This window comes from Podarcis tiliguerta (assembly GCF_965153285.1).
Source record: "Podarcis tiliguerta genome assembly, chromosome: 13".
Classification (NCBI taxonomy): Eukaryota; Metazoa; Chordata; class Lepidosauria; order Squamata; family Lacertidae; genus Podarcis; species Podarcis tiliguerta.
Genome location: NC_139546.1, coordinates 19,766,565 through 19,781,577, shown reverse-complemented (window position 1 = coordinate 19,781,577; position 15,013 = coordinate 19,766,565). Strand labels below are relative to the sequence as shown.

The window sequence follows — 15,013 nt, the reverse complement described above, 5'->3', positions numbered from 1 at the left end:
GGCAGGTTTAGACGTCGGAAAATGTGGCTCGTCGGGAGGCGGGGCCCGCAGGGAAGGGCTTTTGCCTCGTGTCGGAGCCTCATTGCTGGTTCCGGGAGAGGCGGAGCCGCGGGGGGCAGCGGTTCGGTAACGTGAGGATTTGGGATACACGTGTCAGGGCTTCCTAAAGGACACGCGTTTGCTGCTGCAGTAAATTACTTACTGCGCTTATTTACCGCCTTCCTTCTCCCACCCACCCAAAATAATTATAATTAAGGAGGAATAAACGAAGCAGCGCCTCCACAGGTATCAAGTGCAGAGTCCTGGCGGGATGCCACTTCCAGTCCCCTCTGGTATGAACGTGCCTTCAATTTTATGCACAAAAGACACACGCTGGTTTTTCTTACTTGCTAGCCTTCATCTTAACCTAAAATTACCCCCGTCCTCGTGGCCTTTTGGTTGAGCTGGGAGCTGACATGCGCCTTCCTAACCTCTGCTTTGATTTTCTAATGGTAAATGCTTCAAGAAACCTAGCAAATTAAATCCCTTTTAGGGAAGGTTGCCCCGATTAAATCCTGCCATTTACAACCCAGAGTGGCCTGTTTGCTTAATTAAGAAAACTGATATGTCCCTTGATCATTAAAAAAGCCAAACAAAAACTTCAGTAGTCATGGTGACTCCCTTTGAAGCTTATATGCTGTCTCAGTTGAACACCTGGTCTTTATAGATGTTACCTGGCTCCCAAATGTCTCTCCTCTGCTGCTCCAAGTTCAGCATGCTATGCAGCCATTGTTGCCATCTACTACTGTTACTCGTCTCTGAACTCATTAGGATGGCCTTGATGTGACATGGGAAGGATGATGTGGCAGTCACAAACCTCCCATCAGCCAAAGTCCACAGCCTCCTGAAAAAATGTTCTGGCTCTTCTGCTCCTCGTAAGTTTAACATGCATTGTTACCCGTCTCTGAGCTCATTAGGATGGTCTTGACCTCATCAGGAAAGGAGATGTATACTTAAAGCCTGTATTAATTGAAATCCACAGCCTCCTAAAGTATATTATTCCCAGTTTAAGCCAAACTCTTTCACTAGAAATTAGTTTATAGGTTCAACTGATGGGATAACAAGCAAATACCAACCCAAGAATATGCCACTCATCTGTAGATTTCTTATTCTTTTTACAGAGCTGCAAGTGTGTCCCACACTTCATCCAATCTCCCACTGACCAATCTCTACTCAGACAAGGCACAGTTCAGATACCGAACAATTTTATTTTTTTAATTGGTTTAAACACCAAAATCTGCAAAAGCCTCTCCAAGACAAGGCAGTGATCCTCCAAGGCTAACATTCTTCCTTAAGCTTTTGTGATACATACATTAAAATTTACAAAACTTCAAAAGTAGCTGCAAAAATACTGTTTTCAAATAGAAAATATAGTTTCCATCTCAGGTTCAAGAAAACCTTTTCAATGCAATCCAGAGGCTTAGCAAAAAGACGAGTTGCTTTCATTTCTAATACTTTGCAATCAAGGCATCACCAGGTTTAAGGCCTTTCACAGTTGTGCTGTGGGGGGGTGGGGATGCGGGTTGCCTAAAATGTAAGTTTAAGTGAACCATGGGATCTTTGGAGTGTTCTGTGCATTAAAAAGTAAGGTTAAAGCTGAGCAGATCCCCCTGACTCATCAGCCAGAATTGTAGTAGTGTCAGACCTAACTGGACTGGCCAAATCATTACAATTAAAAAAAGGAAGGAAGTGGATTTGATATGCTAAGAGCTGCATTCCACCAGGGAACTTTAGACATTGTTCTGGCTTCAGCATCAGTTTCCTTTGCCAGAACTGTTGCAAGAAATCTCCTCAAGAGGTCCACTGGAAAAGATGTCTGGGGAGTGTATGAGGGAGGGAGGGAGGGGGAAAAGAGAACATTCCCTTATTCTTACTCCATAAGGGAAGGGAGTAAGACCTCAAAAAAGGCACACAAGTTGAATTTCTGTCAATTCAACTTCTAACTGTTACAGCATGATCGGAAGAGAAAATGCTTCTTTCAAGCATTTAGCTGTGTTCCAGTAATGCTAGTCTCATAGAGTGCAGGGCAGGATGCAAAATAATCTCTAGATGTCTCATTCCCTGGAAACAGATTGCCCAGCACAACTCTTGCCCGGCAGCCATCTGCTAGAGCAGCGTACACCAGTTCCTCTGGATACATGTAAACCTTTCATCCTCCCTAGTCTGTGGAAAGCCTGAGACACATCCTTAGGATAATTCAAAACAAAACAAAACATACATGAGCTCTTGCCTCACCCAGCAAGCAAACAAGAGGAGGAAAAACCCGGTAGCTTATCGTGTGTATATTCCATCAGAGAGGATGAGGGGCTCTTTGGACATCGCAATAGCAGGACAGTGACATGAACTTGTAGGGAATTGAAGTGCTTTTAAGTACCAGGAGTCAAAAGGGGAAAAACTACTGCGGCTGCAGAAAAGTCCAGTGGCAGTCTGCATTTTTTTAAGGCAGTTGCTGGAGGACTTGTGTCCTAGAAGTGCTCTGTTCTCTGCATTCCAAGGCACTCTTCTCCACAGGCCATGGAGGGACCACAGATTCATTTTGGGTCTGCCCCTCTGAGCTTCAGACAACCAGGGAGCTGTGGAAGAGGACGGTGTCTTCAGCCTGGTGCCGCTTCCAAGTCTCCAAGCCCAGCGGAGGAGATTTTGGGTTCTCGCCGAAGTCGTCTCCCCTCGAGTCTTTCCGCAAACTGAGAATTGGGACCGTGTGAGTGGGCTGGCAGGAGGAGAACGTGCCCGGTGGCATGGGGCTGGGAGAGGAAGAGAAGTCTCTGAACAGGAAGTCCACAGTGGGAATAAAAGGCTTCACCAGGCTGAATCGGCAAAAGGCAGAGCCAGTTGGGTTGAAGTGAACTTTGTTCTTATCGGGACAGGAGGGCAGGAAAGTCTGGTCGGGGCTTGGAGGCCTGGAGAGGAAGAAACCACAAGGAGAAAGAGATGAGGAATGCAAGGATTGATGCCATCAACTGGCTGAGAGTTTCGACTGGTGGTTGTAAAGATCCTTTACAGTGGGAACAGCAAGGAGGAGCGTGAAGGAAGAGAATCTTTGACGTTTCTTGGTCTTGCACTTTAGGACATGGGCGGGGAATCTGTGGTCCAACAACACCTGCAGGGTCCAACTCCTATCAGCCCCAGCCATCGTGACTGATGGTTAGGAATGCTGAAGGCTGATTGGTAGGTTGGATCGTGATGTTCCCCCAACCCCTTTGGGCCACTCACATGTCAATCACTTGACATTAGGAAAAGCATTCCTCCCTGCACCATTTGCTGTTTAATCTTTCAGCCAACAGGCTCTTATAGAAAGCCCAACTTTGGGCAGAGTTTGCTGTCACGGCCAGTCAGCTGATTGTTCTTGGCAAGTAGGGCTTGCTGTCAGTGCCAATCAGGGGTACACTTTAAGGCTCCCAGTTCTTCATTTGTCCCTCACATATGACATCAGGTGCATGGGTGTGTATTTGGGGGGAAGCAGCCTCAGGGGCTAAATTAGGACCCCCTAACTGGGACCACGGGATGCAGGTGGCGCTGTGGGTTAAACCACAGAGCCTAGGACTTGCCGATCAGAAGGTTGGCGGTTCGAATCCCCGTGACGGGGTAAGCTCCCGTTGCTCGGTCCCTGCTCCTGCCAACCTAGCAGTTCGAAAGCACGTCAAAGTGCAAGTAGATAAATAGGTACCACTCTGGTGGGAAGGTAAACGGCGTTTCCGTGCGCTGCTCTGGTTCACCAGAAGCGGCTTAGTCCTGCTGCCCGCATGACCCGGAAGCTGTATGCCAGCTCCCTCGGCCAATAAAGCGAGATGAGCGCCGCAACCCCAGAGTCGGCCACAACTGGACCTAATGGTCAGGGGTCCCTTTACCTTTTTAATTTGGACCACAGACCAGAGGTTTCCCAGGGCTGATCCTGTAGGAAGTGGACTGCATTATGTAAGGCTGCAGTATCTCGGCCTGCTGTGTCCCTAGAGGCAAATACCCTTCTTACTTACGCAGCTTCCTCAAAAGCCCGGATTTTCTCACAGCCCTCCGGAGGTTCCCGCTTGAACACATAGGTGTGGTTGGGACGAGGAGACAGGGCAAAGGCAAGGACCGGAGAAGTGCTGCCGTTTTCTGGAGGAAGCGGGGGAGAAAAAGAGAAAGGCTTAAATGTGACACAGACAAATGCAGAACCAGTAATGCTGTAATGCATCTATATCTGGAAGAATCGTTTGCATAATGTCCCACCCAGGTCATTGATTCTAAAGCTATTCTTGCTGTGTCTTCTGTACACTCAGCCTTATTAAAAATCCAGGGTTTTTTTATCTGTATAGGCAAAATCCCTATGGAGTCACTGCTTAGATGGCATCGCTTTTATACTTTTGTTGCAAACTGCAGTGACACATAGTTTTAAACAAATTGGTGGTTGGTAAAGGCGCTTATCAATAAAGATTCACATGCAGATTCGGGGCTGTCTGTGTATCCTGGAAACAGAAGGAAAGTTTTGGGTTTGGTCAGTTTTGGAAGTCTGGCCTGCTACCTCCTGCTCTTGGGTATCTGCTTCCTGTTTCCAACTTCCCCCTTCACCACACATTCCTGGTTTTCCTTCTTACACATTCAGGGGACACTCCCAGAAACGTCTCCAATATTTACAAGTCCTCCTTCTATCCTTTCCCCCTTCACTGGGCTCCACAAAGCATCACAGAATACAATGGGCTTTTCCCTGCCCTTGTTGCCATAAAAAAAGAAAAGCTTACAAAACTAGCAGCCAGGTCCATATGTAAAGGAGGAGAGATCATACGGTGGACGTATGGTGGGATTTTCACCATTTATCTTCATATAAGACTTGAGAAATTTGGTTTAATACACGTTACAGTCGGGAGGATTCTAAATGCCCAAATAATTAGAACGGCAATTATTTAGGGATAAAAGATGTGAAATCCTGAATGAGCAGGGTCAGATTTAGAATGAAGTTCAAGCCAATTACCGTATTTTTCGTTCTATAGGACGCACATTTTCCCCTCCAAAAATTAAGGGGAAATGTGTGTGCGTCCTATAGAGCGAATGCAGGCTGCGCTGCTAAGCCCAAACCCAAAACAGGAAGACGGAGCACTGCGGAGCGCTCCGTCTCGCTGTTCTAGCTTGGGGATGGCTGCGCGCAAAGCCTCTCCAGGGCAGCGGGGTGCCTTCACCCCGCTGTCCTGCAGAGGCTAGCAAGGCTGTTCCCAAGCCAGAACAGCGAGACGGAGGGCTCCGTCTCGCTGCTCTAGCTTGGGGACCGCTGCGCACACAGCCTCTCCAGGGCAGCGGGGCGCTGCGCTCCAAAGGCTTCAGGGATCTTTGAGGCTGGCGGTGGGGGAAAGCAGCGATTCCCCCCACCGCCAGCCTCACAAGCTCTGGTGAATGTACCTTGAACGCACCTTGTTTTAGAGGGGGAAAACAAGAAAAAAATTTTTTCCCCTGTTCTCCCCCTCCTATGGTCCGGTGCGTCCAATGGAGCGAAAAATACGGTAATTAGACTGTGACCTTGTATAGGCACATCACACTCTTTGCGATCCCTAATATCTGTACTCTTCCCTTCAACTGGTTTGTGGACACTGATGATCCATGGAAAGGGAAGAGCAGGCTGAATCTCTTTATTTTAGGGTTTAATTGCTTTGAGTTAGCGATTTAGTGCAAGTCAGTAAAATGAGGTTCATGCTCCAGTGCTTGCTTTTGGTTACCCTCCCCCACAATTCCAAGGCGAGTCTATGGGCGTTGATGTGCTGTCACTGTTTTCTGGCAGGATTCAATCACATTCCAGTAAATTTAGGTTGTGCAACTGAAGCCATTTAATAATAATAATAACAACAATAATAATAATTTATACCCCACTCAACTGGCTGGGTTTCCCCAGCCACTCTGGGCAGCTCCCAACAGAATATTAAAAACACGGTAAAACACGGCAAAACATTAAAAACTTCCCTAATCAGGGCTGCCTTCAGATGTCTTCTAAAAGTCAGAGAGTTATTTATTTCCTTGACATCTGACGGGAGGGCGTTCCGCAGGGCGGGTGCCACTACCTCTGCCTGGTTCCCTGTAACCTCACTTCTCTCAGTGAGGGAACCACCAGAAGGGCCCTCGGAGCTGGACCTCAGTGTCTGGGCTGAATGATGGAGGTGGAGACGCTCCTTCAGGATTGGGAGGGTCTTGCGCCAAAAACAGCAACAAGAAAAACCCGCTGCCCCGAAAGATCGGACTTTTTGCAGTTAAGCGTCTGGAAAATTGTGGGGAAACTTGCTTTGATGCAACGTCATCTACACAAACCAATCAGAGCGAAGGCTCATTCAATAACCAACGCCGTCTGACCTCCCTGCAAACAAATCAGGATGACTGTTCGATAAATAGTGATGCCTGGGGAGACCCTATGCTGTCCCCTCCAGCTTCCAGGCTGTGTTCTCGTACTGTGGAGGGTGGGGGGCAAGAGGGTGGGGGGGGCAAACAAGGCCTGGAAAAACCTCTTTAAAAAATGTGCAACTTTCTAGGGCTCCCAACATGCCTTTTGCTAGCCCCCTTCTGGCTTACCTTTTCCCTTCGCTTCCACTGGCGGCTTATCCAGCACACTGGGGGAAAGTTCCTCTGTTGCTGCTTGGGCAGGCGTGTGTGGGGACCGCCCAAAGGCAGCTGAAGGGGACGGAGAGAGAGAGAGGCTGCTGCAGCTGCTACTGCTGTGCTCCACCCGCAGCAGTAAGGCTTCTCTGGTGCTTCTCGGCAGCGGGGCTGGGGCTCTGTGGCCATCGGGGACATCCAGGATCTAGAAGGAAGACATTTCTTAAATTAATACTGGTTCACTTAGGGCCTTTTTACCCCAGCTCTTATTTCAGGGCAGCTACTGCAAGAGGGACCCGGTTAGCGCTGTGGGTTAAACCAGAGAGCCTTGGGCTTGCTGATCAGAAGGTGGGCGGTTCGAATCCCCGCGACGGGGTGAGCTCCTGCCAACCTAGCAGTTCGAAAGCACGTCAAAGTGCAAGTAGATAAATAGGTACCGCTCTGGCGGGAAGGTAAACGGCGTTTCCGTGCACTGCTCTGGTTCACCAGAAACGGCTTAGTCCTGCTGGCCACATGACCTGGAAGCTGTACGCCAGCTCCCTTGGCCAGTAAAGCGAGATGAGCGCCGAAACCCCAGAGTTGGTCACGACTGGACCTAATGGTCAGGGGTCCCTTTACTTTACCTTTACTGCAAGATCAACGCATTTATTGGGAGGGAAAAAACCCCAAGACGCTCTCCTGTAGCAGTGCAGGCATTTCGCTATAAACAGCTGTAGTTTGCCCTCCAGGAGACGTTGCACATCTGCTGTGACTCAAAGGCCAGCTATGGAGCAAGGGAAGGATGCAATGCAGCCCCAGAGTTCAAGAGAACCAAATCAAACATGTACTTAAAGCGTGTTATGAACCTTTAGGTGTGGTCTGTTTCTAAGTCGCAGGAGACGAGGTTAGTACCGTAGGATTCCTCAAGCATTTGGAGATTTCTTTTAAAAATAAAAATTAAATCACCATAGAAAGTCAGCGGCCCTCATTGAGAAGAAGGGGCTGGCTGTGGCTAGCTGCTGATGCTGTAGGTTCACCCTATCTGTACTTTAAAACAGCCATAACTGTTTCTAGATGAGTGTTTGGAAAATTCAGTGCAGAGAATTTCAGTGTACAGCTCAGGGTATGTCAGGAGTGGGGGCTTTGTATTCAGCTAGTGCTGCAAAAGATGGCAAAAGGGGCCACAAAGGTGTGCTCTGCCCAGCTGTTTTGGGAACCAACTGTAACTCACCCTGAGGAGCTCCTCATCTCCTTGCTCTTTCACAAACACTTCTTCCAGTTCTTGATTGAGACCGTCAAGGCTGTTGTGCAAACAGGGGCTGATCGGTGCAACAGTCTGGGCTGGAAAGGGTGCAGGCGGGTAAACCTGCAACAAGGACATCCAGCAATGTGGTAAAACAAGCCACCGACACCTTTGTGCAAGGAAAGTATTCTCTACAGCAGTGGCTCTTTAAGGGTGTGGCGAGCATGATGGGAAGATTCAAGGAAAATCAAAGAAACATTTAAACATTTCAGTATAGTACAGTATAAAAAAAAATTCTTAATTTGCAGAATATGGATAGGTTTCTTTCCAAAATCAAGCACAGCTAGCTAATTTTCCAATGTATTTCTTATCACTAAAGAAACTGGGCGTGGCACGAGCAAATTTTTATTCTGAAAGTTTGAGACCCACTGCTCTATAGCCAATCATGTCCTTCCCTAATACTGAGCTTCGAATGCTCTCCTCTTTGTTTGCCCAAGGGATATTGAGAGGTCAGGGGTTGGAGACCACGCTGACGAAGAATTCTACGAAACAGTAGTCAATATCCGGAATCACTGTTCAGTGTTGGACATCATATTTGCTGAATACACAAAGCTTCACAGCTTGTCTTTCATCGTACAAAGTCTGGTACCTCGCTTCAGATTTTCAGAGACTTTGAGACTAAAGATTTCATTTTGTACTTGTTACGGTTTGAAGGAATTCTATAAAGATTGTATATTGCGTATGTACATGGTCATCGTGTTGCCTAGACATTGACTGGGCCATGTGGGCAGGGGCAACAACATCTGGAAGGGCACCAGTGCATACTTAATGGGCCAGTTCCACCACTCTGGTCTGGTATGATGCAGACTCAGAGCACTGGTCCCTGCAACCCATCCCTGACCCATCTGGCAATACGCTCTCAAAGGTCTCTCTTAAGTCCTGCTTCCTAAAGGTAAAGGTACCCCTGCCCGTACGGGCCAGTCTTGACAGACTCTAGGGTTGTGCGCCCATCTCACTCAAGAGGCGGGGGCCAGCGCTGTCCGGAGACATTTCCGGGTCACGTGGCCAGCGTGACATCGCTGCTCTGGCGAGCCAGAGCCGCACACGGAGACGCCGTTTACCTTCCCGCTAGTAAGCGGTCCCTATTTATCTACTTGCACCCAGGAGTGCTTTCGAACTGCTAGGTTGGCAGGCGCTGGGACCGAACAACGGGAGCGCACCCCGCTGCGGGGATTCGAACCGCCGACCTTTCGATCGGCAAGCCCTAGGCGCTGAGGCTTTTACCCACAGCGCCACCCGCGTCCTAATCACATGTCTCTCAAACACTGAACCCTCTCCTTTTTTTGGTCCAAGGGATGCTGAGAGACCTGGATGCTGAGAAATGAACCTTGAATGCCTAGTTCAAAGGGCAGCTCAAGCGCGATCACTTAAGCTTGGAGCAAGGCTCTTGACCTCCACATACACAGCAGCCAGCACAGGCCAGTAGGAAGTGTGTGTGCGCCCCAAATTCCTCACATGGTTTTGGGTGGGGCTGAAGAGAACGGTTTTGCCCTCCCCCACCCTGCCAATGCAGCAGCAGAAATGAATACTTCAAACTCTTTCCCAAAAATAGCCTCGCGCTCGTCTCTTGCCAACAGTCCATCGACAGCTGGACCCTGTTTTCCTCTGGCCGGATGGTGGCAAACAAAGGAGAGGGATGCGGAGCATACCTTGGCTGGCGAGAGGACACTATGATCCCCCTGGATGGGGGAGGTCTGGTCTTTCTCTTTGCTATTCCAGGCACCGAGTTTCGTTCTCTGGAGCTGCTGCTTCAGTTTGGCAATCTGGGGAATGAGAAGGCAACCTGCATTTAGAAGGGGGAAAGGACCTCACAGCGGCTCCTTGCAATTTCTTCTGCCCATGCAAAACGCATGGGGGCAACTTCTGCAAGGCGCCCTTCCGGTGCCGGCTTACAGCCATGGATTCATAGAGTTGGAAGCGACCCCAAGGGTCCTTTCGTCCAAACCCCTGCAATGTCGTCCCACCATGCAGGGATCGAACCTGTGACCTTGGCATTATCAGCACCATGCTCTAAGGAACTCAACCATCTGGGGTAACTTGCTGCCCAATTATCAGATCGTTCTGATAGGACCAGCCTTTCCTCAAGGAGGTGTCACTTTTTTAAGGTGTTGCCTTTCAAGCAACTGGAAGTCACACAGCTAGGCCTGGTTTTTTTTGCAAATGCAAGCCAGGGAAGCAGCAGCAGCAGCTGCTCTGCTTCCTGTGGGCAATGAAGGCCTCTTGTTCACTCTGCAGGGGGCTCCCTCTGAAATCTGTGGGGCCGTTTCTGCTGTGAGTTTTTTTTAAACACCCACACAAAGAGCATCCTTTCGAAAGGAAGAGGCAACACCTAATAACCACTATTCATGAAACAGATGTAGATATATATATGTGTGTGTGTATATATATATATATGTGTGTGTGTGTGTGTGTGTATATATATATATATATATATATATATGCATGCGCATATGTATATATAAGAAACTTGATGCATCCAATGTGTTTTACCATATAGCTTTTGTAAGGGAAGAAACAAGCACTTTGAACTGTCTTGAGAGAACCTGCAGAAAGATTTGGGAACACAGCTTATTCTCTAGGTGGCCTCTAATTTCTCTCACTGCCAGGTTTATTTTGCCATCAAAGATACTTATGTGAAATCCATTGGGTGCATGAAACCTTGTTTTAAAAATAAATAATAAGCTCCATTTTTATTTTTATTTTGAGCTAGTTCCAAGGCTTCTGCTAGGCACTGCAAGCAATGCTGAGTTAATGGACCACTAGCCTGACGCTGTCTGCAGTGTCTCTTACGGCAAAAAGGGTGCTGCCCCACCCATCTCATTCTGTCCTCAGCCAGCCCCTACTCCCTGCCTCCTTACTTACCATCATTACAGAGGGTGTCAGCTTACATCTCTGTATAGAACTCAACAAGGAGGATGGTGATAAAGGCAGAATCAGCTGGCTCTGACTCCCCCTACTGTTGGGTCCCCTGCCTTCATGCCCTACCAATGCGCAGCTTTTGGTGAGCGTGGTGCCTCCTCCCTGCCACTGCTTATGGGGATCGCAAGCAGCACTCGGCAACAGCAGCAACAACTGGTTTATTACTGTAAACCATGGTTTCCCAAACTTGGGCCTCCAGCTGCTTTTGGACTACAATTCCCATCATCCATGACTGCTGGACCTGCTAGCTAGGGATGATGGGAGTTGTAGTCCAACAGCAGCTGGAGACCAAAGCTTGGGAAAGCCTAGTGGGGAAGGTTCCTTATTTGACAAAACTACCTGCCGATTTGTATTATCTGTGAAGGACGCTAATTCTGGGTTTCTGGGATGCTCAACGCAGACCAGTAGCTGAGTTTCCTTTGCGCACTGTGCAGTGGGGGAAGCATGCTTTTCGTTTGGCTTGCTAAGTAGATCTCTCACCTCTCTGCGGTGATCCACGCTACTCCACGAGGCCGAGCGCTTATGGGCAGCGGCTTTCCCCACCTCTGCTTCGTGCCAGGACACAGGAGTCTGCAAAGAAGGGAGCAAGGCGTTTAGCAGAGCACAGCCAGTCCAAGCGAGTTCCAACACTACTTTGCAAGAGTCATTCTGAAAACACGCCATTGGAGGGAGGAAGCGTCATGCCAAAGGGCTAATTTGTGGGACTTTGGAAAATGGGGAAAAAATCACTTTCCTACAAGAACTAAGAGTACAACCACATTGCCATGCTACCTAGGAAACTCTGGCTGCTGCTCTCAGTGCTTTTGGAATCCAGGGCAGAATGCTTGGCCGGCGTTTTCCTACACAACGACGTTGGTACAAAATGTCATGGATTACACAGGCCTGGATGGAAAAAGCCCAACTAAAACGTTCAAGAAAGATTTGGAACGACTTTCTATGCCTTCACATCTTCCTTGCAGAGTACGATAGCCAAAATTCACTTAGAGCTTGTATTCCACACAAGTTGCTTTCAGGAAAATTATGCCCAGAAGTGTTCCCAGAGGAGGAAAACCTTAACTCAAGAAGAGTGTTCCTCCACATTTCAGCCAGTGAAGTCCAAGTGGAGCTCCATACCACTTCTTTTTGAGGGAGAATATGGCTCCCACTAGGGCTGGGTGATATGGGACACGGGTGGCGCTGTGGCTTAAACCACAGAGCCTTGGACTTGCCGATCAGAAGGTCGGCAGTTCGAATCCCCGCGACGGGGTGAGCTCCCGTTGCTCGGTCCCTGCTCCTGCCAACCTAGCAGTTCGAAAGCACCTCAAAGTGCAAGTAGGTAAATTCCGGCGGGAATGTAAACGGCGTTTCCGTGCACTGCTCTGGTTCACCAGAAGCGGCTTAGTCATGCTGGCCACATGACCCGGAAGCTGTACATCGGCTCCCTCGGCCAGTAAAGCGAGATGATCACCGCAACCCCAGAGTCTGTCACGACTGGACCAAATGGTCACGGGTACCTTTACCTAATGCAAAAGATGGAGTTGGATTTTAACTGGCAGCCATGTTTTATGTTTTTTTGTTTAAACAGACCTGTTGAACAACCCTGCAAGCAGCAAAGGATGCCCTAGGCTGGAAAGTTAGTTCCAACCGCTGCAAATCCCAACTGGTACAGGCCTTGCAAGTGGCGGGAGAGGAGTTGCAAGGGGCAGGACCCAGACATTTTGTGGAATTGTAGAATGCCAATAAATCCCCCCCCCCCCAAAATCATGCCAGAAAAAAATGTGCCCACAAGTGTTGATGCGGAGCCAAGAGTTGCCGCCCAACCCTTCAGCAAAGCTTTTCAGGAGCAGGAGCAAATAGCAACCGCCACTCGAGGTATTTTTAAAACCCAGAGATAAACCCTTATCTTTCAAGTTACGAAGCGCCGGTCACGAGGGGGAAATTCCACCCATGCCGCCGGTGTGGGGGAGGCTAACCCCCCCCCCACGTGGCAGCGACGTCTCAAAAAACTATTTGCAGGTGAAACTGCTACACCCTGGTGCAAGCTTCCTGCCCCGGCTGTCAGAACGGCTGAGCTGCCCTGCCTGGAAACCCCACATCATGTTGCGGCGGAGAGCCCAGAAAGCTTTGTTTTATTTTGCTTCCTTGCTGAAATGCACATCGGCCGGCAGATTTCATGCCTGTCCTGGGCTCAAGGAAAGCTGTAGGCGGCCTCCATTCCTGAAGTGTATACAAGAGCTTTGAGGAATATATGGAAAAAACATTGCTCTTAAAAGAATATGTTGACATGCTTGGATTATGTAAAGTATAAGCGAGAACAATAATTAGAAGTGGCTATAAGAGATGTATTGTCCAAAGAATGCAATGACGGTATTTAAATTTGAGCTAAAGGAAGTCGAGTCGTGTTGGAGGGAAGTCATGGGGGTATGTAGGGTTTTTGTTACAGAGAACCAGGCAGAGGGCCTTCTCAGTAGTGGCACCCGCTCTGTGGAACGCCCTCTCACCAGATGTCAAAGAGAACAACAACTAGCAGACTTTTAGAAGACATCTGAAGGCAGCCCCGCTTAGGGAAGCTTTTACTGTTTGATGCATCACTGTATTTTAATATTTTGTTGGAAGCCACCCAGTGGGGTATAAATAATAAAATATTGTTATTGTATTATTATTATTATTATTATTATTATTATTATTATTATTATTATTATTTGCAGGGTAGGGGGTACATGTATTTTCTTTAGTTTAATTTTGTATTAGTACAGTGGTACCTTGGGTTAAGTACTTAATTTGTTCCGCAGGTCCGTTCTTAACCTGAAACTGTTCTTAAACTGACGCACCACTTTAGCTAATGGGGCCTCCTGCTGCTGCTGCGCCGCCGGAGCACGATTTCTGTTCTCATCCTGAAGCAAAGTTCTTAACCTGAGGTAATATTTCTGGGTTAACGGAGTCTGTAACCTGAAGCGTATGTAACCTGAAGCATATGTAACCCGAGGGGCCACTGTATTAGTTTACTTGATTTTAATTTTCTGTAATATTTATTAAGAAATAAATTAAAAAATAAATAAAAATAATAAAGTGTGCACTGGCTAGGGGGTGGAGAGGGAATGTGGGGCAGGAGAGAACACCCCCCCCACACACACAAGCTGCAAGCTCTTGGTGCTGCTGCCATGGGGGAGGCCTGGCTTTGAGCACCCTGCCCCTGAGGAAACTTTCAGCCATGAGGCAGGAAGTTTCCAAACACGTTATTCTAGTGGTGGCCAAACAGCTTCCGCCGAGCAGGAGAGAAGGGGAGGAAAGTGCTTTGAGAAGACAACCACAAGGTCTGAAACCACAAGGTCAGATAATCTGCAGGGAAGGGCGTGCCTCTCGAGTCACATCCCCAAGGCTATAAATATAAATAAATCCTTTGTCTTCACAGCAGAGAGCGAGCCACAGCACCCACAGAAAGGCAGGAGGTTTGGGAGGCTCTGCTGAAACGTTAAACCAGCTCTTGCACATAAGAGAAAAAAAGTATTTCAGGCACTCGCTTCACCTGCGACCTGAGCTTGCGCAGCCTGCCCCAAGATCCCCACGCTCCCCCTATGACGGCAGAGAGGCGGCGAAGTGGGCGCAGCTCCAGAACGGCAGGCTGCACAAAGAACGTGCCGGCCTTGGGCTAGGGAGACTCGGGTTCAAGTCCTCAGCTGGCCCAGTCAACTTTTAAGAAAGGCTCTCAACCGAGCTTATCTAAAAGGGTAGTTGCAAGGATGAAAATGGGGCAACCCCCAAGTTCCTTTGTGGTTGTCAAGACCGGCTGCGCGTCTTGGCAACAGTCACTGTGCAGGGGCTACCCTAGACCTGCCTTGCACAGGTGGACTTGCATAGCTCTGATCCAACCTCTTCTGTAAGGGTCATAGGTCAGGACTAGAGCAGCTACTTTTCATGCAGAAGGTCCCTGGTTCCATCCTCATCTTCTCTACCTAAGCTTGGGAAGACCCACATCAGAAAAGCTTTGCAGGCTGCTGCAAGTCAGTGTTGGTAACACTAAATGGACTACAAGTCCGACTCAATCTAAGGAAGCTTCCAATGTACAGTGGCACCTCGGGTTAAGTACTCAATTCGTTCCGGAGGTCCGTTCTTCACCTGAAACTGTTCTTAACCTGAAGACCACTTTAGCTAATGGGGCCTCCTGCTGCTGCCGCGCCGCTGCTGCGCGATTTCTGTTCTCATCCTGAAGCAAAGTTCTTAACCCGAAGCACTATTTCTGGGTTA

General features: G+C 48.6%; 1 protein-coding gene and 2 long non-coding RNA genes across 4 annotated transcripts in view; 2 read left to right on the top strand and 1 right to left on the bottom strand.

Moving 5' to 3' along the window:
- The first annotated feature begins 718 nt into the window (after window positions 1–718).
- LOC310661899 lies at window positions 719–2,254 on the top strand. The gene is made up of 2 exons (XR_014504158.1): window positions 719–914; window positions 1,161–2,254. It is a non-coding gene; the product is annotated as an uncharacterized lncRNA (long non-coding RNA).
- FAM117A (family with sequence similarity 117 member A) overlaps window positions 1,228–15,013 on the bottom strand; it is a 39,193-nt gene continuing 25,407 nt past the window's right edge. For both annotated transcript variants that reach the window (XM_083408409.1, XM_083408410.1), the window contains exons 3-8: window positions 11,270–11,359; window positions 9,520–9,633; window positions 7,799–7,933; window positions 6,565–6,793; window positions 4,014–4,134; window positions 1,228–2,939 (exon numbers count right to left, since the gene is read on the bottom strand). In XM_083408409.1, coding sequence (XP_083264535.1) covers window positions 2,597–2,939; window positions 4,014–4,134; window positions 6,565–6,793; window positions 7,799–7,933; window positions 9,520–9,633; window positions 11,270–11,359 — 1,032 coding nt within the window. In that variant the 3' untranslated portion in view covers window positions 1,228–2,596. The remainder of the gene's footprint in view (window positions 2,940–4,013; window positions 4,135–6,564; window positions 6,794–7,798; window positions 7,934–9,519; window positions 9,634–11,269; window positions 11,360–15,013) is intronic.
- LOC310662288 lies at window positions 13,983–14,249 on the top strand. The gene is made up of 2 exons (XR_014504249.1): window positions 13,983–14,082; window positions 14,181–14,249. It is a non-coding gene; the product is annotated as an uncharacterized lncRNA (long non-coding RNA).